Source organism: Geotrypetes seraphini, chromosome 8 (assembly GCF_902459505.1).
Source record: "Geotrypetes seraphini chromosome 8, aGeoSer1.1, whole genome shotgun sequence".
NCBI lineage: Eukaryota > Metazoa > Chordata > Amphibia > Gymnophiona > Dermophiidae > Geotrypetes > Geotrypetes seraphini.
The window spans coordinates 43,653,193-43,679,255 of NC_047091.1; the positions used below are offsets into that span (position 1 = coordinate 43,653,193).

The 26,063-nt window shown below is 45.8% G+C and overlaps 1 protein-coding gene across 1 annotated transcript in view; it reads right to left on the reverse strand.

Annotated features, from left to right (window-relative positions):
• Positions 1-26,063, reverse strand: part of STRN4 (striatin 4) — a 182,958-nt gene that overhangs the window by 145,955 nt on the left and 10,940 nt on the right. The window contains exons 2-6 of the mRNA XM_033953901.1: positions 21,274-21,377; positions 20,951-21,024; positions 20,072-20,150; positions 19,752-19,961; positions 9,851-9,992 (exon numbers count right to left, since the gene is read on the reverse strand). Of these exons, the coding sequence (XP_033809792.1) occupies positions 9,851-9,992; positions 19,752-19,961; positions 20,072-20,150; positions 20,951-21,024; positions 21,274-21,377 (609 nt within the window). The remainder of the gene's footprint in view (positions 1-9,850; positions 9,993-19,751; positions 19,962-20,071; positions 20,151-20,950; positions 21,025-21,273; positions 21,378-26,063) is intronic.

Here is a 26,063-nt window from a genome sequence, read left to right on the forward strand (position 1 = left end):
ACCCAGATACAAAGAAAAGGCAGGGGAAGAAAGGGACTGAGAATGAGAAGCTCCTGGAACAATGATGGGGAGGGGGAAGTGCAATAGAGAAAATGTCCCAGGGAGAGATATGCAGAAACAGGCAGAATAGAGGCCAACTGAATTTAGGTTCAATTCGGCACTGAAACCAGCCCAAAAATACCCTTGAGTCCTCCCGGCCCTGGCCCCTTCCACACCTGCTGCCAAGGGTTCCTACCGGATAGGACTGGAGAGGGCAGCTTAGTGGCACCCGCTGTCTTTTGGTGGAACAGAGTGGGTGGGTGGCCTGACAGGACTTGGTCTTTGCATGGGGGAAGTGGGATAGTGGCGGCAGTGTTTTCAATTTTATTTACAGATGAAACTGATCAGCAAATTTCAGCTGCTGTCTCTGTGTTTGTAGCTGGCTTAAAGGAGAAGGGATGGGATGGCTTTACTCATTGGGAATGGAGGGGAAAGTTGTGCGGTTGCTGGGAACAGGTTGTCTGTGGTATGGAGATGTAATCAGGTGAGTAAAGAACAGAGGAAAAGCAGTGTGAAAAGAACAATTCACTAACTTATCTTTCACTGTATCTAAAATTTCAGTGCTACAGAAACTGGAACTGCTTTTCCTACAGAAATAAACTGGGTCATATTTTGGGGGAGCTTATTATCTAAAACTTGCAGTCTAATCCAGCCCATTTTTGATCTCGGGTGAGAAGGCACCAGAGCATGCACAGTATGGGGAGTTTCAAGACTTTGAAAAGATATTTAAAATGATAGTACATCTTTTGCACTGTCCATACCAGGCTCCGTGGAGGATGTCACCCACATGTGAGAATATACTGCCTGCTTGTGCTGAGATAATTAGTGTTTTCCAATGGGTTTACATTGAAAGTAGACAATATATCCAAAGTACTGGGAGTTTATCTGGATATTACACTGTCTTTAAAAACACAAATTAATGCTGTGGTCAAGACTCTCTTTTAAAAAATTATGCCAGCTTAGAAATGTTTTGCTATTCTGATTCAATCGGTGATTTTGTCTTCTTTGGACTATTCTAATGTCTTTTACTGCCTTTTATCAGTTCATTTACTCTCCCGATTACAGATCATGAAAAATGCAACAGCAAAAATGGGGTTTAGGAAAATTAAAGGTTTGATCATGCCACTCCTTGTTTATTATGGTTGCACTGGCTGCCAGTGGAAAAACATGTGTAGTAAAACTAAAACCTCAATATATGCTAATTTAGGATAAACAAATTATACTGTAAATATGGTAAATTGTAACCTGTTTGACTATATATTATGTAAATTGTACAGCAAAACCAGAACCTCTGCATATGTAAAATTTGTATTAACATTTGGTATTGTAAATATGGAAAATTATAACCCGTTTAACTATATATTATATAGGTATGACAAATTGTAACCCATTTGACTATATACTTTGTATGTTAACCTGTAACCCGTTCTGAGCTCGTTCGAGAGAATGGTATAGAAAATTAAATAAAGTCTCGTATATTATTCAAACTGGCTTGTTGGATCTATAAAATGTTCAGGCCTGAATATATAATTGGGTTATTTCATTTCCTTTCTCTCCTTACTCTTCCTGGCCTGGAGATTCTTTACTTTCCAATATTTTCTGGTGTTAAGATATACAAGCAATGTTCAATAATTTATCTACCCCAGTAGGAAAGAAAAGAGTTTTAAAAATATTTTTGTTTTAATTTTCAATATATTTCCCTGATAGCTCCATACACTTCATCCACTTTTCCTGCAAAGACTTTAATCCCTTTGAAAAGAATTCTTCTGTCTGACCTTCAAAACAGGACATCACAGCTTCATCAATGTCTTCATCACTTGAAAGGAGAAATTAGGTCCTTATCTGCTAATTTTCTTTCTTTTAGTCCCTCCAGACCTGTACAGAAACGGATGGTTTTATGCTTCTCTGCCAGCAGGAGACTGAGATACTAACTTTTGGCTACAATGCAAGTAGGCTGTGCAGTCCCCATTACAATCAGTCTTAACGAATAGCCAAGCAGAAAACAACAAGGCTGAAAAACAATAACATTCTAACTCCCCACTTACAAGGAGAAGACAAAGGGAAAAACACTGTTGAATACCAATTAGAACAAGAACCTTTCTGAAATGCCAGCTAAACCAGCCAAACCAAATGCTGCTGCTCTTTAAACTCCCCGAACAACTAAAACAACCAATTCCCGCAGAAAAAACCCATACTCTTCACGAAAATATCAAACACAATGATACGGCGGGGTCTGTGCCGGTCTAGAAGGACTAAAAGAACGAAAGCAGGACCTAATTTCTCCTTCTTTAGCGTCCCTCCAGACTGGCACAGAAACAGATGAGATATACTAAATCAGTACCCATCATTGGTGGGACCCCCAAAGGGCTACCACAAGAACATGCTCACTGAACAGATGGGAGTGTCGAACAAAGAAATGGAGAGAAGACCAAACCACAGCTTTACAGATATCCAACGAAGGTACAAGAGAAGATACAGCCCAAGAAGCTGTTTGACCCCGAGTGGAATGAGCTTTGAGAAATTTCGGAACAGGCTTCTTTTGGATAAAGTACGTCAAAGTGATAGCCTCCTTGATCCAGCGCGCAATGGTAGCCTTGGAAGCACCGTCCCCCTTACGAGGACCCGCTAAGAGGACAAAAAGACAATCCGACTTACGAAACTCCTAGGTCCGCTGAACCTAAGGACATCTAACTTGTGCAACTGCCTCTACTCCACTGAGCTCTCCCGATTACCCAAGACTGGGAGGACAACAAACTGGTTAACATGAAATGACGAGACCACCTTTGGAAGAAAAGAGGAAACCGGCCGCAGAATGACCTGCTCCCTAGAGAACTCCAGGAAGGGAGGCCTAAACAAAAGCCTGCCGTTCTGAAATGTATCTCGCAGAAGTAATGGCCACCTTAAGAAAACCACCTTAAGAGTAAGGTTCTTCAACGTACAGATGAGAGGTTCAAATGGAGGACGAACAAGCACTGAGAGAACTAGATTGAGATCCCAGGCAGGAACCGACGGCCGAACTGGCGGCCGGAGCAATTTCACAGTTCTCAAGAACCGAATCACATCCGGAGAGGAGGCCAAACGAGATTGCAAAAGATTGCAAAAGAAAGACAAAGTGGCAATCTGCACCCGAAGGGAGGACCAGGCAAGGCGTCGCTTCAGGCCATCCTATAGAAACTCGAGGATGTGAAGCAAAGCAGCACAAAGGGGAACCACGCCACGTGGGAAACACCAGTCCTCAAAAAGACGCCAAACACGGACATAAGCCTGAGAGGTGGAAATTCTCAGAGACCCTAAGAGAGGGGAGATCACCTTATCCAAATGTCCATTCTCCTTAGGTGAGCTCTTTCAAGAGCCAAGCCATAAGACAAAAGGGACCCGGATCAAACATTGGAATGGGACCCCGAGTCAGAAGATCAGGTGACAGAGGCAGTGGGAGAGGATCTGCCACTAGCAGATGAACCAGATGAGCATACCACGGGCGACTGGGCCAGGCTGGAGCCATGAGAATCATGCAGCTCGTGTGCAAGGCAATCCGAAGAACTCTGCTCAAAGGCCACAGAGGAAAGACATACAGCAGGCCGTCCATCAGCCAAGCCTGGACCAGAGCATTCAGGCCCTCGGCCTGGCAATCCTTGCACCGACTGAGGAACCTCGGCATTTTGGCATTGACACTCATGGCCATGAGATCCATAATCGGCCAACCCCAGGACTGAAAATCAACTTGAAGGCTTCCAGCCAAAGACACCACTCACCAAAATCCAGCGTATGACGACTGAGAAAATCCACCTGGACATTGTCATGCTGGCAATGTGGGAAGCCAAGATGTCCCGAAGATGAGCCTCCGCTCAGTTCAGAAAGGTGTCCAGCGCCACAAGATGACCGACATATGCCACCGCTGTGGCATTGTCTCAGAGAACTCAATCCGAGCTGCCCTCCAACAAGGACTGAAATTCCACCAATGCTAACCGAATGGCTCTATCTCCAGAACATTGATCAACCAGAACGCCTCCACCGGTGACCAGCAGTCCTAAGCCGAGCGACCGAGACATTGAGCTCCCCAACCGAGGAGACTGGTGTCCGTGAGAAGCACTGTCCTTTGGGGCTGATTGAGACTCACTCCCTGAACCAGATTGGAAGACTGGAGCCACCAGCGTAGGCTGCGACGAAGAAGCGGGACTGGAGAGTCCAGATTGTGAATCTGTGGCGACCACCGTCGAAGAAGCACATACTGAAGAGGACTTGTGGGAACCCAAGCCCTCTGGACCTCTTCTAAGGAGGCCGCCATGGACCCCAAGACCTGCAGAAAGTTTGTGCCAGCAGACATCAGCAATACTTCACAGGGCGAATCTGCATCTGCAATTTGTACACCATGGCCTCTAGAAGGAAAACTCTCCCCAAGCTGGTGTCAAAAAGGACGCTGAAATACTCCAAGTCCTGAGATGTAGTCAACTGACTTTTGGACAGGTTGACCACCCAGCTCAGGGATTGCAGAAACTCCACAACCCAAGCCATAACCCAGGAACTCTCCTGCAATGACTTTGTTCAAATCAACCAATTGTCCAGACAGGGGTGCACCAGAATGCCCTCCATGCGCAAGGCTGCTACAACCACTACCATAATTTTGGTGAAGGTGTGTGACGCTGTAGCTAGACCAAAGGGAAGTGCACAAAACTGATAATGCTCTCCCAAAATTGCAAAACAAAGGAATCGTTGATGGGAAGGCCTGAATGGGAGCATGCAGATATTCCTCCGTCAGATCGAGAGAAGCCAGAAATTCCCCCGGTTGGACAACAAAAATTACAGACTTCAAGGTTTCCATACAAAAGGATGGAAGGGAGCACTCTGTCGACACCTTCGAGATCCAAAATGGGCCAAAAAGACCTCTCTTTCTTGGGCACCATGAAGTAAATGGAATACCTGCCAGTGCGAATCTCCTGAGGACACATTGAGACTACCGCTTTGAGGTCCAGCAACCTGCACAGAGTCTGCCAAAAAGTCCTCCTCTTCTAAGTTGCCTGACAAGGAAAGGAGAGGAAACGATCTGGCAAAGGTTGTGAAAACTCCAGAGCATAACTGTCCTGAATCACCTCTAGGACCCACTGATCCATTGTGATCTCGGCCCATCCCCGGTAAAACTCCCGCAACCAGGCTGACTGGAACTAGGGGAAGGACCCGCAACAAGTCACTGCATTGGACGGGCAGCAGAGGAGCCTCTGGAAGAGTCGTGAACACCCCCCCCGGCGGGCCCCCCAAAAGGACTGCATGTGTTGGAAGAAACATTCTTTATAAGGAAGAAAGGTTGCCCCCCAGCCAGAGTGGTACCTACGAAAGTCACTCAAATGTCTCCAGGCAGAACCACCTCGCAAAGCCTGGCGACGTCGGTCCTCAGGTAACAAAGGCATGTTAGAGTCACTCAAGGCCTGAACCAGCTTATTTAACTCCTCTCTGAAGAGATGAGCCCCAAAAGGGAAACTTACTGAGCTTAGCCTTAGATGCCGCATCTGCTGACCAAGCCCACAGGATACGGCAGGTCACTAAACCGAGAGCCATGGACTTGGCAGAGACATGCAACAAATCATACATGGCATCAGAGAGATAAGAAACTCCCAGCTCAATCTTAGCAACTTCCTGATCCTCTAAGGACTAGTCAGCCATTTCATAGTCAAGAATTCTCTCAGACCACTGGAAACAAGCCCGGGCTACCAAACCACCACAAATAGCTACCTGGACAGCCAAGGCAGCCACATCAAAACTTTGTTTAAGTAGAGCCTCCATTTTATGGTCCTGAGGATCTCTCAGGGGCGAGCTGCTTTCCACCGGCAATAGCCGAGACCACCCCATCGACCACAGGAGACTTAAAGATATCTCTATCCCTATCAGAAATGGAGCAGAATCTGGTCATGGACCGCGTCAAGCGAAAAGGCACATCCGGAAATATCTACTCAGCATGTACTACACCCTGAATATCCTGATGCATAGGGAAAGAGCGGAAAGCTGCCCAGATCCCTCTAAGAGGGTCCACAACATGAGGGGGGGGTCCTTAGCTTCTTCTTCAACATGTAAGACTGAAGAAAGAGCTCCTGCAACTCTTCCCGATGAAATATGTGCACAACCGATACATTCTTGCCAACCAGCACCTCTAAAAAAATCTCTTTCCAAAACATCAGTGCCCCCCTAACGGATCTGGAAGGTCCTTGCCAAGATACAAGTCCTCATCTGGAGAAAACGGATCCTCATCCCAAGACACCCACGACCATTTGGATGATGGCTGAAGGGGCTGTATAGAGGCAGCCATAGCAGGAGATTGAACAGAGGCAGCTGTGGAAGGGAAAAAAACCCAGACAACCCTGAGACCCCCGGAACCAATGCAGGACACCCAGACACCTGTAAATAAGCCTTGTACATGGCTAACACAAAATCAGGGCTAAACAACCCTGGTGGCAAGCCAAAAATCAAAGCAGAAGCAGAAGACACATTTAAGACCTGTTCCTGTCGTTCTAAGACAGGAGGAAGGACGCCTGAGGCCGTGGGCAAAATGGACATGCTTCTGGCCAAAACTGAGGGAACGGCCATCGCTAAACTGTCACCTGAAATAATACGCAGCACCAAAGCTAAACTCGACTCTGCCGCTACAGATAAACCACTAGCCACCCCATCTGCAGTGCTAAGGGAATCAACAGACTCCCCGGCAGTCCACAACACTAAATCTAACAGATCGTCAGCAGATGAAGCCCAGACGTCACTACTGCCTCCTGCCGATGAGTGGTGCACACACGAAGGGGAGCCTGACTCGCCGATACCCAAAGCCACATCCCTCTCAAGGCGGCCGGAACATTTCGTGCACCCGTCAGCCGCATCCACTGTTCAGCACCCACATAAAATGCACTTGTGCTGCTTTTTTGAAGTTCTCATATAAATACGCCAAAAAAACATGCACAATGCCGTATAAAAATTGTGGCCTCAGGACCACTTTATGCTCCTTTTATTTCTTGTGGGGTTTTTGTTTTTCAAAACTTCTCACAGCTCACCAGCTGTATCAAGAGAGCAGACTCCATAGGCACTCTAAACTGTAGTCTGTGCCTAACAGGTGGCCAGGCATACAGTTGAGGCTTCTCTAAATTTAGAAAAACTGGGGAGGTGGGGGAAATGGAGGGAGCGAGGGATTTGACATTTCCAAGTGTGACAACCCCAAGGTCAGTAGGATCCCTGAGAGAGTCCCTCATGCTCTGTCCAGAAAGCATAAGGGACAAGAAAGATTCACTAAATCAGATTAACAGGTCCAAACAAACCTCAGCACAGACTGAACAAGATTATCACTCCAACTGCTGGAGACTGAGAAAAGACTGATTGTAATAGGAATTGCACAGCCCACTTGTACTGTAGCCAAACGTTAGTGTCTCAGTCTTCACCTGCTGGCAGAGGAGCGTAAACCCACCTATTTCTATGCAGGTTTGGAGTGACACCAAAGAAACTGCTGCCAACTGAGAGATTTCTTCAAAACTCAGAACATGAAATACTCTGAAGGAGCGAGGTCAGGACTGTAGGGTGGATGGTTCAGCTGATGAAACCCACATTCTCGGATGGCAGCCTGTGATTTGTCATGATATATGCACTGGCACATTGTCATGAAGAAGCAGCACGTCTGCTGTGAGTTTTCCTTTACTTTTCTCCTTGATTGACTCCCGCAAAGCGATAATTGTGTTGGTGTAACTCTCCCCAGTCATGGTTGTTTTGTGTGGCATAAAGTCTAGAATCAAAAGTCCATCATCGCAGAAGACAGCTGCCATGACTTTTCCTGCATATTTTTCTGTCTTTATTGGGGCGGGGGATGATTTGTGCTTCTACTGCATTGACTCCCATTTTGGACATAGGATCTCTGTAATAGACCCAACTCTCATCTCTAGTCATCAAATGAAAAAAATTCACTTGGTCTTCATGGAGTATCTCCAAGTTCTCCTGGCAGCACTGGAGTCTCATGACTATCTGACATGATGCCAACATTCTTGGAACCCATCTTTCACTAACTTTGGACACGTCCAACTTTTCATGAATTATTTTCCAAACTATACTTGCTGAGATGCCCATTTCTTCAGCTTTTCTGACAAAATTAAATCCTCAACTTTCTTGCATATTTCTGTGGAAGTTGCTTCCACAGACCACCCAGTGTGAGGATCATCTTCAATGGACTCTCTACCCCACTTAAACTGCTTGATCCAAAATTTTACTTTGCAGGATGATAGGGCAGACTCACCATAAACTGCAGTCATACGTTCAAGGATCTCATTTGGCTTTTTCCCTTCTTTTCTGAGAAATTTTATCACTGAATGGTGCTCCAAATCTAGCAGTTTCTTACTTGAGTTGTATGAGGACTCTCCTGACATTCTGCCTCTTGGAATTTTAGACTCACACTGAGCCACAACAGTTCATGAGTAACTTTGAGACATGTCACAACATGCAGACTTGTTTCAAAATGCTTGCTATTTTCTTTCATAATCGGGTAGATAAATTATTGAACACCCCTCATAAGTATTCTTTGCAATTAGCTTTTCACAATCAAGCAATTTTGGTCTTCTTTACTGATTGATAAGAGGACTGAATCCATTTATTTATCTTTTTGGAAAAGTTTAGATTATCTGTTTCAGAAGTCATATTTGTAATTTTTGATTACAGTACTGTATATATTCGAATATAAGCAGAGATTTTTGGGCCCAAAAATGGGGGTCTTGGTTTCGGGTCAGCGCCCACCAGCCCCCCCATCCTGGACATTTTGCAAGCCTCCACCGGGCCTGCAATAAGACCTGGTGGTCTAGTGGTGGGATCCCTCCTGCCTCCTGTCCTGGCCAACTGTGATGACTTTTAAATCCCTCCCACCTCTCCTGTGTTACCTTTGAAATCTCTGGTGGTTGAGCAGTGGGCAGGAGAACTCACGGCAGCCATTCAACTAGTGGCTTAGAATGGGGAAGAAGCACAGGAAGACCACTCCTGCTTCGGCTCACCACTTAACCACCAGGGATTTCAAATGTACTTAGGGGAGGACTGCATGGCATTGGGAGGGAGGAAAAGTGGCAGTGTACAGGACAGGAAGGGAGGGGGAATAGGGTGCAGAGGCTGGCAGGGCAGAAAGGGAGGGAGGGAGGGGGACTGAGTGCAGAGGCTGGCAGGGCACTTGAAAATTAACCCCAGTTTATATTTGGGTTAATCTTTTTTCTCCTTTTTGGGGGGGGGGGGAAGTTACCTCGGTTTATATACGGGTTGGCCTATATTTGAGCATATACAGTAATTTTTATTGTTGAGGTTGTGAGTTCAAACCCTGTGCTGCTCCCTGTGACCTATACAAGTCACTTAATCTTCCACTGCCCTAGGTACATTAGACAGATTGTGAATCCACCGAGACAAATAGGGAAAATGCTTAAAAGTACCTATATGTAAATCATTTTGAGTGTGGTTGTATAACTACAAAAAGGCAGTATACAAGTCCCAATCTCTTTTCCTAATCTGCTTTGACCTAGTTATTGGGAGCTAGCTGACTATAAGAATCATATTCTATCACATCACAACTTCCACTGGGTTGGAAAGAATAAAAAAAAGGGACTAAGGAAGAGGAAATTCAGGAAGCACCAGGAATGGAAAAGTGAGGGAGAAATCTGAGTCAGAGGAGTGGGAAATATCTCAGTGGACAGCTATAGGTGGGAATGCACAGAGAATAGGGATGTCAAGAGGCAAGAGTTCTAAGGTAGAGACATTAGTGGAGAGCAATATATTTACTAAAGGGCAAGTGAGAGGGGGCTGAGAGGCCTGCCAAAGGCCTCACCTTTACTCTGTGTCTCTTGTGCTGCCGCTGGCTTTCCATATCCCCTTCTTCATCACTGTCTTCATCCTCACAGTTCTGCAGGAAAGGGATCTTCTCCAGTACAGAGCTGGTAATGTGATCAGTCACCTCCTTTCCAGCATTCCTAGCCCCCCCAACCCCAAATAAATGTTCATTTATAGGCATGGATATTATATCAAAGCATTCAAAATCTGTTATGGTGGGGAAAACTGTGCTGATTGGTTAGTGAATATTCTAGCATACACTGCTGTTTGAACATGGAGACAGCTTCTGTTTTTATATTTTAACTGATAAAATATCCCTTCTGAAAAAAATAAATCTGTTTATCATGAACTCTGGGCATATCTAGTACTTTCTCAACACTGTCTGCTTGCTTCTGATCTCTGTCTTTCTTGCACCTTTTCTGTGCAGAGGACTCCTGAGCTTCACAAGTTCCTACGGCTTGTAGGCATTCAACTCTCCTCCACTATCTCAGAGTTACAAAAACACAATGGTAGGAAAAGGCTTCTATGACAAAATAGCCCTACATAAGTAGCCTGCTATTTTAAATTTGGAAAGACTGCAAAAGAGATAGTAGCCAGCGTTGAGGCCTTCCCTCAGCATGGTCCCTTGATCTCTGCTGGTGCTGGGGATAATGCAGGAGGAAGGGAAACCCATTCAGACCTCCTTAAACAAATCCGAACATAAACAGACATATTAAAATTAATACAGAACACAGAAATTAATACAGAGAAGAAAATGGTGACAGAGTTCAAACAAGCGTGGGGTGAACATAGAGGATCTCTAATCAAAAAATAATGGGTATACATTGAAGGAACTAAGACCAGTACTGGACAGGCTTGCACGGTCTGTGTCCCGTATATGGGCATTCAGTTGAGGACAGGCTGGGGAGGGCTTTGATGGCTTGGATGGTTAAGATGGGCTGGAGACTCCAGTAGATAGAACCTAAGCACTCTACTGGGCAGAGCTCTGGGTTTCTGGCCCATAAATATCTAAGAAAAAGGACCATTTAAATTAAATTAATTTATGGAGCATGTATGGTTGGGCAGACTGGATGGACCATTCAGGTCTTTATTTGCCATCATTTACTATGTTACATTTAGGCATAAATAAAATTTTCTACTTTTAATGCCTCAGCATTACATTGGTCCAAGTGTTTACTTTCTGCTTTTTTTTCTCAGCTTTCCTTCCAGGGTCTCTGTCCTGATATTTCTTCTCTGTTTATATCAACCATCCATCTTTCCTCTGTATCCCTTATCAATCCTATCCAGAATCTTCCTTCTGTGTCTCTCCCTATTCTCCCTCCATTCTCAGCATCCCTTCTGTGTCTGTCCCCACATATCCAGCTTCTTTCATTCCTCTAACCTGGCATCAACACTTTTATTTCTCTCCCTCCTACTACTCCTGCTCTACCCACCACTGTGAGGCCAGCATCTCTCCTTCTGGCATACAATCCTCTCTCTAACCCCCCCCCCCCATGGTCTGTCATCTCAAGCTTCTTCCCCCTTCCCAACCCCATTTTTATTTGAATCATTCTCTCTTCCCACCCTGCCCCAACCCACTCCTTTGAAGATCCAGCATCTCTCTGGTTCTACTATGTCATCGGGGAGTACTGATTCTTCTTAGTCGAATCATTCCATCCACACTACTGCTTTACCAACTTCCCTCTATTCTCAAAGATGGCGGGCAGGAGTGAAGTGCAGCATAAAGCTACTCCAATGGTTAGAGCTCAGATGTCAGCTCTTTCTCCTGACTTGTTTCAACCATTATTGCAGTCAATCTAGTGTACAACAACTACTCCAGTCTCCTCCAGTTCTTCAGTCTGAACAACTTGTTTCTTCAGTCTGTACAACCAAAACTGCATTCAATCCACACAGACTAGCCACTCTTCAAGCTCAGGGCATGCTCCATCAATCATGTCTGAAACTGCATCTCAACCTATATCTCCTGTTTCTTCACACTTGGGAAAAGAAAATCAAGGTGTCTACCATCACACCCATCACCTCCGAAGGCAATGCACACTTCTCAACCTAAGGACTTTTTATTTTAATTTACAGAAAAAAGATCCTAGAGCAGAGAATCTAACAGTTGTGAAGTACAAGAATATTCCAAAAGAAATTATAGCACTTCTTTTGTATGAAGTGCTTCAGGAGAATCATAACTTAATTGGAGTTCCCTTTATTTCATGCAGACTATCAAAAGAAGTCTTGAATCTAAATAGAAGGTTCAGCCATTATTGGACCATGGAAACCTACAACTTCTTCACCATTCTTTGGTAGTAAAATCTGCCATGAAGAAGCCAAAACTTCATGAGATTTTTCAAATACCCCTCCTTCTAAGGATATGAGGGTTATGGACTCTCTAGATAGAGATGTTTCAAAATGCAATGCTCAGCTCTCGTATCACGGTACATCAATTTCATTATACACAATATTTGTATACCATCATGGAAGACATACAGAAAGCCATTGAGCATTCATCACCATCACTGCTCGCACCAATGGAGAAGAATTTTTTGCCCTTACAGGAGTATTAAAACAAACAAACAAAAAACAGAATGACTCATGCTGCTCATGATGCGTACGATAATGCTGTCAAAGATGCAGCAGTGGGCATATCAACTAGACGGATGTTGTGATTGAAAATGTCGGCACTGGTGCTGGAGGCTAATGAGATAAACGGATAAAAAAAAAAACTTATAGAGATGTTGAAGGAGGATTGTACTACCTTAGACATCTTAGAAGATGATAAATCTGAGCAAGTAAAATTGACATCAACGGCTTCATTATTATCAGCACAAAATGCAATTTTCGTCTAAGAAACAAATTAGCTTAGAATAGCTCATATCAGAATCAGTGTCCTTACCATAATCGAAATATTCAATGCCATTATACTTCACAGATATATTTTCACGTAAAACACAGCCAGGTGCTTCGTCTAAACAACAGAAACCAGTTCAGTCTCTTTGACACAGTAACTCTGTTGGACATTCCAGTCGGGGGCACAATAGCACATGATATTGATAGCCCTTTATTGGCCTTATCAGATTTGTTTTTCAACGCTCCTCGCTCTGGCCACTGTGAGAACGGGCTACTGGGCTTGATGGACCATTGGTCTGACCCAGTAAGACTATTTTTACATTCTTATGACGAATTCCAGAAACTTATACAAACGATCGTTAGGAGCTTCAAATAATATGCTTTGGTTATCGCTTACATTTGACAATCTCCTTCCTCCTCAGCCTATGATAAATTCACCAGTTGCAACAGGCAATTTCCCGACTTTTACATATGCAAGCTATAGTAGAGGTATCCTCACAAGAGAGAAACACTGGATTTTATTCCAGGTATTTCCTACTTACAAAGAAAGGGGGTGGTCTACGATTCATTCTGGATCTCAGAGTTCTCACCGGATATATTCACAAAGCGATTTCGGATAATTTCTCTGTCCAACATTTTGCCACTTCGGGGTCAGGAAAGTTAAGAACATAAGAACATAAGTAGTCGCCTCCGCCGGGGCAGACCAGAGGTCCATCCCGCCCAGCGGTCCGCTCACGCGGCGGCCCATCAGGCATATTGCCTGAGCAGCGGTCCCTGACTAATTTTATACCTACCTCTTACACTTATCTCTAAACCTTCCACTGCTCTTATCTGTACCCCTCAATCCCTTTGTCCTCCAGGAACCTATCCAGGTCTTCCTTGAAACCCTGTACTGTGCTATTTCTTATCACGGCCTCCGGAAGGGTGTTCCATGTGTCCACCACCCTCTGTGTGAAAAAGAATTTCCTTGCGTTTGTTCTAAACCTGTCCCCCTTCAATTTCATCGAGTGTCCCCTTGTTCTTGTGGTTTCTTTCAAATTGAAAAATCTGTCCTTGTCAACCTTTTCGATGCCCCTCAGGATCTTGAAGGTCTCTATCATATCTCCTCTGAATCTCCGCTTTTCCAGGAAGAACAGCCCCAGCTTCTTCAGTCTGTCAGTGTATGTAAGGTTTTCCATACCCTTAATCAGTTTAGTTGCTCTTCTCTGGACTCCCTCAAGCATTGCCATGTCCTTTTTGAGGTACGGTGACCAGTACTGTACACAGTATTCCAAATACAAATATACAGAGCACGGACCAACAAAACCCCTGTCTCCCCTCCCCTTCACATATATCCCCTCTACTATCAAGAAAACTGAACAAGCCAAGTTATTATAGAATGCTACATAGAAATATCATGCTAACAGAATACTGCAGTCCCCAGTTATGTCTCTAGCAGGATATATAATTCAAATCTGATATATTCTAATGACAAAATAGAAATAAAATTATTTTTTTCTACCTTTTGTTGTCTCTGGTTTCTGCTTTCATCTTCTTTTCACTCTTTTCCTTCCAGCATCTGCCCGTTCCATCCAATGTCTGCCCTCTCCCCCTTCCATATGTATCTGACTTCTTTCTATGCCCCTCTTCCTTGTCCATCCTCCTCTCTCCTTTTTACATCATTCATTCCAGCTTCACTGCCTTCTTCATTTTTATCTCTCCTACACCAGATCTAGCATCTTTATCCCTCTCTCATTTCTCTGCTGACCCCCTTTCCAGCATCAATGTCTCTCTACTTTCTCATTCTTCTCTCTCCCCTTTCTCTCATCTGATCTCTCCATTCCACCCTGACCCCCTTCCCCTCCTGTAATCTCCCTGCCAGCTGTTTCCTTCCTTTTTTCTTTCTCCCTACCCTCCTTCCTTTTTTTCCTTCTCCCTTCCCTCCTCCCTCTATCCAACATTAACTCTCTTCCCATCCCTTTCCCTCCTCCCTCCCAGCAGCATCTCACCTTCTTCTCCCTTCCCTACTCCCTCTATCCAACATTAACTCTCTTCCCATCCCTTTCCCTCCTCCCCTCCCAGCAGCATCTCTCCTTCTTCTCCCTTCCCTCCTCCCTCTATCCATCATTAACTCTCTTCCCATACCTTTCCCTCCTCCCCTCCCAGCAGCATCTCTCCTTCTAACTCCCTTCAAGTCCAGTAACAGCTCTCCCTTTTCCAGACCTTCCCAGCCTCCTACAGTGGCTTCCTCCCCTTCCAGCAGCTCTCGGTACTTGCCTGCAGGAAGTTGCCGGTAAATCACTTCCCTGGCAAATTGGAGAGCTGGTGGGAGGGGAGACAGCCACTGTGAAGGCTTCCCAGGATCTTGTTCGCACACGCTGACCATCTCCCTCCACCTGCACCTGAATCTGCAGCTCTCTCCGGTCTAATCGCAACTTCCCCTTGGCCCTCTTCAGCAACTTGGCAGGGGCGGCAATCAAGACACACTGCCAACGTTGGGACCTTCACTCTCCGAGTCCTGCCTGTTTTGTTTCAACTTCCTGTTTCCGAACAGGCGAGACTCAGAGAGGGAAGGCCCCGACGTTGGCAGCCTATCTTGATCGCCTGAGACTGGGAGGAACATTAGTCGGGAGGAACCGCAGTCGAGAGGAACCGCAGTTGGCAGGAAATTTAACTGCCGACTTGATCTCGCCGGCCCTGCGCAGACCGGCAGAAATTTTCTGCGGACCGCCACCGGTCCGCGGACCGGCGGTTGAAGAACTGTGACCTAGGTCATCTCTTCATATGTTTTTCAAAGCATTACTGCCTTGACCAAGCATCCAGGATAGATTCCAATTTTGGTTCTGCAGTATTTCAATCAATACTATAATGCGACAACTCTCCACCTCCTTCAGCAGGTAACAGTTATTTGAGTTACGTAACCTTGTTTTTTTATAACTGTTTATCTCTTTATACCTAAGGAGTCATCAGAGGTGTGGCTAGAAGGATCACTGTCCATGGAGAAATGTAAGTTTCCTTACCTGTAGTTCTCCGTGGACAGATGATCTTCTAGCCACACCTACCATCCCGCTCTCCCTGGTTGTCGCATGCTTTACACGCAACTGAGTGGGGAGTGTGGCAAGGGCACATTTATACTGTACTACAGTGGCAGGAATGGGCTACACATACGCAGAAAGTTTTTTACAGCTTTCTAAGCTGACCAATCCCTATGGGTCGGCGCTGTCAACTGTGATGTCATCAGAGATGTGGCTAAAAGATCATCTGTCTATGGAGAACTACAGTTACAGGTAAGGAAACTTACATTTTTCCTCTGTTGTGTCTGCTTTCTTTGATATCACTTCCTGTAGGCAGAAGTGGCAAAGAAAAAGTCCTGGCAGGGCTGACCACTAGCAGCCTGTCGTTGCTGCAGGGAGAGGGGGACCTGGACAGAGGGAGATGCAGGGGAGAGGGGAGTGATATGGGACACTGACAGGGGGAGGTGGGTCAGGAGATAGGGGCTCAGCAGGAGAACCTTGCAGCAATGGGAGCACGAATGCAATAATTGGGGCGGGCCCTTTCATAAGGGGATATTTTGTCTGATTTCATTTTTTTTTAATCGGAACTTATTTTGTTTGAGCTTTTTTGGTACGGCTAGTTTGACCTGGTACTCTGTCAATGAAAATGCTGAAAGAACACAGATTTTATGTAGCTACATAAAATAGCTACAACAGGGCCACTGATCTAAAAAAGATTTTTTTTAAAAAGGCAATAGGGTATACTTTGTACTCAGATAGTCCTCTTCAGATCTGTGAAAGGTGGGCTGTCTATGTCCCACCATTCATACACATATGCCCTCCTATCCTTCCCAGAATAATGGGAAGCTTAAAAAGAGATGAGGTTCTTACCTTGATATCTCTTCCAGTAGATAGGGGTGGTATGCTGAACGACAGGGTTGTCCATGCCTGCTTGCGAACATTCTACAGAAGATGTCAATCACAGCTTTCAAGTTCCTCCTTCTCCCCAGTCTCTGCTGCCTCCTTCAGTTCGTAACAAAGACGGCAACAGGGAAGTTTCCTGTAAGGGTTCATATGGGGCTCTGCTGAGTCCCTGTAAAACTATATTAAGGTTCCAGGATGGAAATGGTTTGCAAATAGGATGCCAAAGTCTCAGGGCACCCTTCAGGAACCTGACTATGTCCGGGTGGGCTGCTAATAAAGCTCTCTTCTCTCAGCCCTGGAAACAGGAGAATCCTGCTACTTGAATTCTAAGGGATGCCACTGCCATTCCCTTGTCAAGGCTTTCTTGCAGGAACGCCAGTACAGAAGAGATGGAGGCATTGCCCAGTTCCAACTGTTCTTTGCAGCACCAGCACTGAAATGTCTCCTATTACATTACATTACAGATTTCTATTCCACCATTACCTTTTGGTTCAAAGCAGATTACAAAAAGAGTTATGGAAGAAGGGTTACAACGTTAGATCAGAGAAGGTTTCCAAGAGAGGGAAAAGTAGGATCTGAGGTTAGGGAGGGGATGGTAAGAGGGGGGTTAAGCTTTATCATGGTATTAAGCTTTATTAAGGGATTTCTTGAAGAGTATAGTTTTTATTTCCTTTCTGAACATCTTGTAGTCTGGGGTTGTTGTCAATAGGTTGGAGACTTGGTTGTCTTAGCATATATTGAAACCATTGTCAGCTTTTTGTTCAAAGAAGAGTAGCAATTGGCCCCTGTAAGAGTAAGTCTGAGACTTTGCTCCTTTTGTAGACAAACGAGATCTGCATACCACAGGCATCTGGGCCAATCTGGCTACAAGAACTACTGTTCCTGTGTTATGAGCTATGCAGCAATCACCTGGCCTATCATGGGCCAATGATGAAACATGTATAGCAGCCTGGTCTCTGGCCATAACTGAACCAAGGCGTCTCTCCCTGCACTTCCGGGCTTGTATCTGCAACTGAAGAACCAATTTGCCTTCTTGATCTCCGCAGTTGCCTTGAGGTCGAACACTGGATGGCCCTATCTTCTCACAATAGCCAGGAATGCTTTCAGAAACAACGCCCACTCTCCTGGGTCCAATGTCTGTCTGCTGACGTAATCTGCTTGAACATTGTCCACTCCATCCACGTGCACCACACAGAGAACATGCAGGTGTATTTCTGCCCAACAGAGCAATGCTTTTGCTTCCTGTTGGAGCGGAGCGTTCCTGGTGCCTCATGCTTGTTGATATAAGCCACTGCTGTGGCACTGTCACAAAAGATCCTGCTTGGAGTTCAAATCTGATGACAGACCACTTCCGTTGAGATGGAGACCATTAACCTTGTACTGGGTGACCACAAGCTGGCATCTGTTGTCAAGGTTACCCATGAATCGATCCAAAGTGGGATACCCCTTTGTTAAAGACTGTGGACAGAGCCACCATCTCATGCTGCACTTGGCTGCCACTGTCCAGGTAGCCAGCGGGACAACAATACATCCTGAGGGAGCACATGTGCGCCTTTGCCCAGGGCCGCCATTGATCAGAGGACCTGAAAGTAATGCCACTGGAGTGTTTTCAGAGGGTCTATTTTCAATTCTTTCAGATACTCGGTAATGATGTCTAATAAAGCAGAGGCTTAAAAAGGTGGTGAGCAGTAGGATCTTCTACCTGATCTATAGCCGACACCTCCTGGTCCTCTGAGTGAGAAATCGTTTCTCCCATCAGGAAAACTTCACTTTGGGACAGTAAAGGGATCAAATCCAACCCCTCGTCTTCCGAGTCCCTGTCCAATGGACCATCGTAGTCTGCTTTCAGGGAAGAAGGGCTCTAAGTCTCCAGGGAGGACTATGAGCTGGTCCGCTCACCCACTGACTTAACCGGCAGATCTCTACCTTGTGTATAAGCCTACCAGAGAAGATTAATGAACTCTGGGGTAAACGCCAGAGAGAGCAAGTCTTCTTGTCCCTTTTGGGCTGTGAAACATCTACACCCTTACAAGTGTACAGAGCTGCTGTCCCAGGGTTCCAGATGGTGTTTCATTCCACCTGATGGGACCATCTGCCTTTCTCCAGTCCTAGAAGCCTGTGAAGGGGCCAAGCCCAAAGTTCCCGCCCCTCCATCCCGTGTGGCACATGGGTGCTCTTCAGCCAGCCTTTTAGCACAAATAAGGCATGATATAGGGATATTAGGATCTGGGGACTTCATCCGTACCAATTTTGAAGCAAAACAAGGTGTTTAAAAAAATTTGGAGAACTTAGAAAAAAATTTTTTTGAGACATTCAAGATGTCCATCATGGTAACTTTTTGGTGCCAAAAAAGCGGCTTAAAAACACTTCAAGGCTAACCAAAAACAACAAAAAATAGGATTTTAGAGGAGGGGGGCAAGGTTCTAGCTGCAGAAACAGTCAAAACATGGTATTTCAGCCCCTGATTTTCCTATAAACTGTCACAGCTTATACTCAAAGATCATGTCCTGGGGAAAAGGTGCTGCACCCTGCTTCAGTTCCCTGAAAGAGTAGCTTGATCTGGAGGGATTTTCTGCCTCAAGCCACTGTTTAGCTGTCATGCCGAGATCTTTGGACAGTCAGTTGGACCTTGGTCGGACTGAGCCTCCACCCCCAGGTCGTGACAAACCCCGAAAGGAGGGGGGGGGAAAACCACAATTAGTACTGTGAGCACCCCGAAGAACGCTATTGATGCCCAACAGCCTACACTCAAGCTCCTGACCAAGTCAAGGAAGCGAGCAAATGTTGAGGGCCTGAAACCCTGAGCTCCACAATCTTCAGCAGGCTGGCTGCATAGGTCCCTGAAGGATTCACCTGCCAACTGCAGACTAAAGTCTGCCCCTCTTCAAACAGGCACAGCAGTTGCTTGAGTCATGTAAAAACCCCACTAATGACCAAGAAAAAGAAAAACACTGCAAAATAATAAAGGAATAAAGAGAGCTCACCATCAGAAGGAAGAACTGAAGGGGACAGCAGAGACTGGGGAAAAGGAGGAGGAGCTGAAAAGCTGTGATTGATACCTTCTGCAGAATGCTCATAAGCAGGCATCGACAACTCTATCGTTCAACATACCATCCCTATTGCACTGGAATATACAAACAGCCCCCTTCCCTTCCTCCAGTTTCTCACCTCTTTATCTGTTCTTCAATATGTCTGGCTAGCAGAGATTCTCTAGTGTTCTTTCCCGATTCACTTGTGGGCGAAGGAGGAAGCACCAGTCCTGAGACATTCTGTTCTGTCAACCCATTCTGTTCTGTGGAGCAGCGGCCCAACAGAGCACGCACACGCTTTGATCGCATATCTAGAATGGTGTCCGTGTACCCCACCTCTTCCAAGTACCTAATAAAACCAGAAAATGGGCCAGTTTGAAACAGAAGACCCTACAAGCTGGTCCTGAGGGAGTTCCTATCTCTACATCCCATTCTCCCCAAAGAAAGCTTCATACTCACTGTCGGAGAAGCTGCCTGCCTTCCTTCCACACCAACTGATTACTCTCCAGAGTGGAAGGCTCTGCTGGGCCATTAGAAACTGAAAACATAGTAGAGAGTAGAAAGACAGATGAAAAACTTATAACGGTTCTTTGTCTCATCTTTGCTTGGACAACTATTATTCCATCTAGAGTAGGCTTGTCCAACTTATGGCTTGTGGGTCAAAATCCAGCCCACCAAGTGCTTTTTACTGGCCCTTTGAAGTAAAGCAATTCTTGTGGTTCTTACAGCAAGATTCCTGCTTCTCTATTATGACTCAGGTTTGTAAGCTTGAGCCACATAATTCCTGCTTTCCCCACTGCAATATGGCTCTCTGCAAGCTTGAGCATGTGATGCCAGAAATTCAGATTGGTTTTGTGGTTTCATGTCTTGCAAGACATGTATTTGTTGCAAGACACGAAACTGTAAGACCAACCTGAACTTCTGGCACCATGCTGCTCAAGCTTGCAGAGAGTCATATACTGCAGTGGGGAAAGCAGGAATCCTGCTATTTGCTCTGCAGATGAAGCCAGGTGAGAGAAAAGATACTGGGTGAAGATTTGGGGTAGGGGAAGCATATAACTGGCCAGTAAATATTTCAAGCAATGAGGGATCAATTAAAAAATACAACTCAAGAAGAGACCCTTTTCTGAATATATCAGAACTATATCTCCATATGTAGAATGAGATAATACCAGTGTATGTTAGATCAGTTTTCCTTAGTGACGGAGTTCCTGACTAAAAGCTTCTCTCCCCTTATTCCCCCACCCCTTAAGATATAAGGTACACCAAATCAACTAGCTATCAACATCTCAGCATGAGTCAGGTGTTTGAAAGATTTAACTGTAGCTGTGATCACACCTGTCTCCAGAAGATCTAACTTCTTCTCTCCTTGGGCTGGTTCGGTCCCAAATTTTAGCTTGTGATATTTTGCCCTAAAAGGAAGTGACAAAATGAAAACAAAATGAGGAATTGGAGCCAAAAGTTTAGATCAGATAGAAAAAGCTCAATGATATGGGGCAAATAGGTGCTGTGTACACCAGAACTCAGAAAACTGGCTCAGCAAAGTGAAACTGCTTTATGTATTGCTGGTTCTACCTTAGTTGATCTGAGTCTCATCCTTCGCCCCCTTCCCCTCCGCCTCCATCACATACACAAAATAAAGGGCAAATCAAAACCTGTACCTCTCTTGCTTTAAAGCATATTCCAGCATCTTGATCCTACGAACAAGGTCAGTCTTAACATTCTCTTGACCCTTCCTCTCACCCTGCAGGAAGGCCACCTGTGCCTGTGGGAAGCAGAGAAAGATGGTAAAATTATGTTCTTACCTGTTAATTTTCTTTCCTTTAGAAGCAGCAGATGAATCCAGAGACCAATGGGAATAGCCCACATCTACCAGCAGGTGGAGATAGAGAAACTGATTAACAGGTGGTTATATTGGCTGGCAATCCTCCTGTCTCATTAGTATAGCTCCTTGCCCAAGCACACGTAACCAGCAATAGGCATCACATGTAAAAAACTTCTTCCCAGGAGAAAAGGCAAAGATACCGAATACAACCATCAACCACAACAAACCGCGTAAGTTGCATAAGACAAAACCAATAGACAACTACCAGAAAGGGAGGGGCTCTGGATTCATCTGCTGCTTCTAAAGGAAAGAAAATTAACAGGTAAGAACATAATTTTACCTTCCTTAGCAAAGCAGCAGATGAATCCAGAGACCAATGGGATGTAGCAAAGCAATCCTTAATTTGGGTGGGAAGCAAACACCACCTTCGCAACGACCGAAGCATCAAAAAAAACCCTATCGCATGTGCCCGCACATCCAAGCAGAGACGCGGAGAGAAGGTACTCTCGAAATTCCAGTTAGCCGTGAGACAAATCTCCTCCAAGGCAAAAAACCTCTGGGCCGAGCCCAAGAAGCAGCCATCGCTCCAGCGGAATGGTCATGAAGTTCAATCGCCACCCGCTCCCCCGCCAGTAGGCAAGCATAAAGAATGTTCTCCTGGACCTAATGAGCGCCGTAGGCATCGGACACCGCCATACGCCTGAGGCGTCCCTTGAAGAATATCAAAAGGAGATATAAACACTAACAGTTGATAGAACCGAGCTCACGGAGAACTCGACATACGTATCAAAAAAATGCAGCGAATAAAAGCACTGCTCCCAAAATCCCGTCCCAGGAAGAAGGAAGGAAAAAGCGAGCCTGATGGAAAAGAAAGGATGACACCCTCCTCGAAAGAAATAGTGTTACCAGCCGAACTGATACCCCATATTTTGGAAATCAGAAATAGGAATGCCCGTTGAACAAGGCCTGCCACATAGAAGATTGCAGAGCTGAAGCCCTGGCCACAAGAACACCCTGTTCAACGGCACAGCCCTTTGGAATCCCCAAAAGACAAGGAGGAAATAAAGCCTTCGGTAAACTGCGAAGAAATACGGGAGGAATGTACTCCAAATCGTACTCTCCATGAGGTGCCTGAACCTACCGCACTCTGTTTAGGGACTGAACTACATAAAGCTGAGAAGGAAACGAAGAGCCACCTACCCAGTCCTTGTAACAAGCCAAGAAAGGCTCCAGAAGCGGAAGGGAATTGAACGCTAAGCCCTTGGCAAAACACTTGTGTCAAAAAAGGAACTCTGGAGTGGTTCAAACGATAAGAAGCACCCAAGAAAGGAAACAAACAACCTCCAAAAGGAAGTAGAAGCCACAATAGAAGATGTCCGTAGCACCCAGATAAGCGCAGAAACAACCCGCTTTGCGTAACCAGAACAAGTCGGCCAAGACTTCCAAAAAGCTAGGTCTTAATACTATAGAAGTCCCAATATCCATGATGATTGGGCCCCAGGTGAGCAACGACAGAGATACCCGGAAACATCTGTAGCCCAGCTGTCGAAAGACTTAGTAAATCTTTCTAATAAGGATGGGGCCGCTCATCCAGAGAATATACAAATACCGCTCCCGGTAGGCGAGCTCGAGATGGCCAATCCAAGCCATCCTCAGCAAGAGGCCAACACTGAAACAGAGAAGGCGGAGGCGACAAAGGAGCCACGCATCAAGCCCCTATCACTGCCCCTCCCTGGGTCCGCCGAATAAGTAAGGAAGCCTAGAATCGAGGCTATGCGGACTAGACCCAGGAGATATCACGTTCGTAAACAGAGCAAGAACGCCTGAGCCACAAATCTCACTATCCAGGATGCAGAAGATGAAGAAGAGAGAGCACCCAATGGAAGCCGAACAACTTCGCCTGCCAACTGAGTACAACAGCTCATGCCTCAGCTGTAGAGAAATACCCCCATCCAAATACTGATCAAAAGGACCCCCAGCGTCCTTCCTGAAGAAAGATCTGATGCTCTAGCAAAGTAGCCTGAGTAGAAGAAAGAACCACTACTGAGCTGCCTCCGAAGACCTGACTCCTGGAGCTGAGGACGGAAGTCACCGAGCCGCCCCAACCCGACAGCCCGGAATGGGCGGTGGCCATCAGGTAGTTCAGTAAAGAGCCAGGCATGTCTCGAAAAGAGAAATCGCGCCGAGCCACTAAAACAAACCGAGTGAAGCAGGAGGAGCATACCAAATAATTGGAGCTCTGAGATACCGGAACTCACCAGAACAACAATCGACTGCTGTAAAGAAAGAAAGAAAGAAGGGAAAAGCAAGCCGAAGTTCCTAGTGAAGGCAGCACTATGGATCTTAGAAACTGTACAGAATCCCTTGCTCGTCGTCCTGGAAAGCGAAGAAGAATGCAAATCTGAAACCGAGACCCCACATCTAAGTCTGCGGAAGAAACACCAGTGTTTCCAATATGAATAAAAACCTCATCCTGATATACATATCAATAGTACCGGAGAAAAAAGCGCTGTAAATACCTCATCTGTACGTGTAACGAACTGAGGAAAAGAAAACACCCTTTTCCCATCCGACCAATGTCAGGAAGTCCTCCGAGACCAGAGGCAGACTAGAAGAAATTGGATGAATCGTCTGGTAGCGTCAAAACGGTACCACCGTCCACCTCCACAAGCGATCGTGAAGCCAAAGATAGGTGAAATGGCAAGTGCCAAAACCGAAAGCGCTGCTCCAGGAGAGTCAGGCAGACCTAGTGCCGATTCTGAGCTCACAGAGAAAAAGTAAATCGACTCTCAGGTAGTCAGCAGAAAAGTATATATATAGCTGCCCAATGCCCCCCGGCTTGGCCACCATATAGGTAGTGGAAACCCAAGCACTACCAGAACCGTCCAGAGGACGCGGAAAGCTTCAAAGAGAAACATAAAACCTGAGGAGGAGGTAAAAGTGCAAGCAACCTGAAAAGTGTACACAGTCCCCTGACGTTGAAGGATAGAGACTACTCCCCCATGAGACCTGACGAGGCCCGGAAGAATTCAGGATCCCCACAGAATGCCATGCAACAAGTCAGCAAATGGCAGGATGAGGAATGGAGGAACCTTATGAAGAAAGAAATTATCTTAGGGGGGAAAAAAAAGAATCAAGGTGCTTAAAGCAACCCATGAAATAGCTCTAACTTCATACAATGTGAGTGAAATACCTATGGCCTCTAAAGGGAATACGTACTGGATGCAATCAAGACGCTGTTTCTAGTGGCCTTTGAAAAACAACAGCAACGCAACAGGTATGAGACAAAAGAGTTGTGCACTGCCCTTAGGACAGCTCTTTGTCCACGAGAAAGTTTAAAAAGCTGACAGCAGAAGAAAGGATCTTCACAAAATACAGCCGTGGTCATCAAAACTTAGCTGGAGAAGAAACCGAATTTCAGCAAAGTAGACCAAAACGGAAGACTGAGAATGAATAGAATAAAAAACTGCGTCAGGCTGCAGTAACTGAAACTGCGTGCCAGGAGTTCCAAAAACCAAACGCACCCAAAAGGCAACCTTGATGTGAGGGTAAAAATTTTGTACCTGGGGCAATGAAGTGGTAAGTGGCTTTCCCAGAGTCACAAGGAGCTGCAGTGGGAATCAAACTCACGACCTTAGAGTGCTGAGGCAGCTGCTCTAACCACTAGGCCACTCATGGGTAGGGTTTTTTTTTTTGTTTTGTTTTTACATCACAGGGACAGAAAGCAGCTCCGCAGCACTACCATACACACTGCGCTCCCAACAGATAAACTGAACCGCACGACCAGAAAGAAAGCTAACATGCAACTTCACACACAAAGCACTGCACAGGGAAAAAAGAAAACAGACAAGTATGCACCTGCTCTTTTTTGGGAGATCCACAGAGAAAGAAAGAGAAACCCCCACCAAGTGCCGGGAAATCTCAAGCTGCAAATCGCATTTGTGCAGCCAAGGACCTTCCTGCTCCCCCCTGTGTAGAGAAAAGCTGAACTGGGCAGAGGAACAGAAACTAGAGTCTCCCTCCAATTTACCCCCAGGCCTAAGGTGCATGGTCACCCCGTAACTAGAAGTGTAGCAAATAATACTCATTAAGACCCTAAGCGCTGCCTCACCTCTACTGGGGCTGCACTCCCTCCACGTGTAAAATTCAAACAAACAGGAGGCCTTGTGAAAGAAGAGATCACCCGCTGCAGCGCAGCTGATAACGGAGAGGCGCGGCACCCGTTCAACGCAGTCAGGGAAAACCACAGGCGCCCCGTTGTGGCGATGCCAACAATGGAGGACTCTAAGCGCGCTACACCCAAGCGCGGAAAACGGATTCCCTCAAATGCCGGAAAAGTACCTATTCAGCGGTCCTCTACCTCTAGAATATCCCAGAAACCGTGGCGGAGCTTCTCCAGCAGAAGAAAACACGCTTGCGTTGAACTGCTGCAAGCTGAAAACCCTTTTCACTTTTTTTTTTTTTTTTTAACCTTCCGAGCCAAAGTGATAGCTGCAGCTGCCGCGACGCTACCGCCCGGGAAACTACCACACGATCGCGCTTCCGCGAGCGGGAACGGCTCGGACCTAAGTTAGAGGAGCCTCCACCAGCGCCAAGGAAAAAAATGCGTGCTTCTGGCCCATGGCA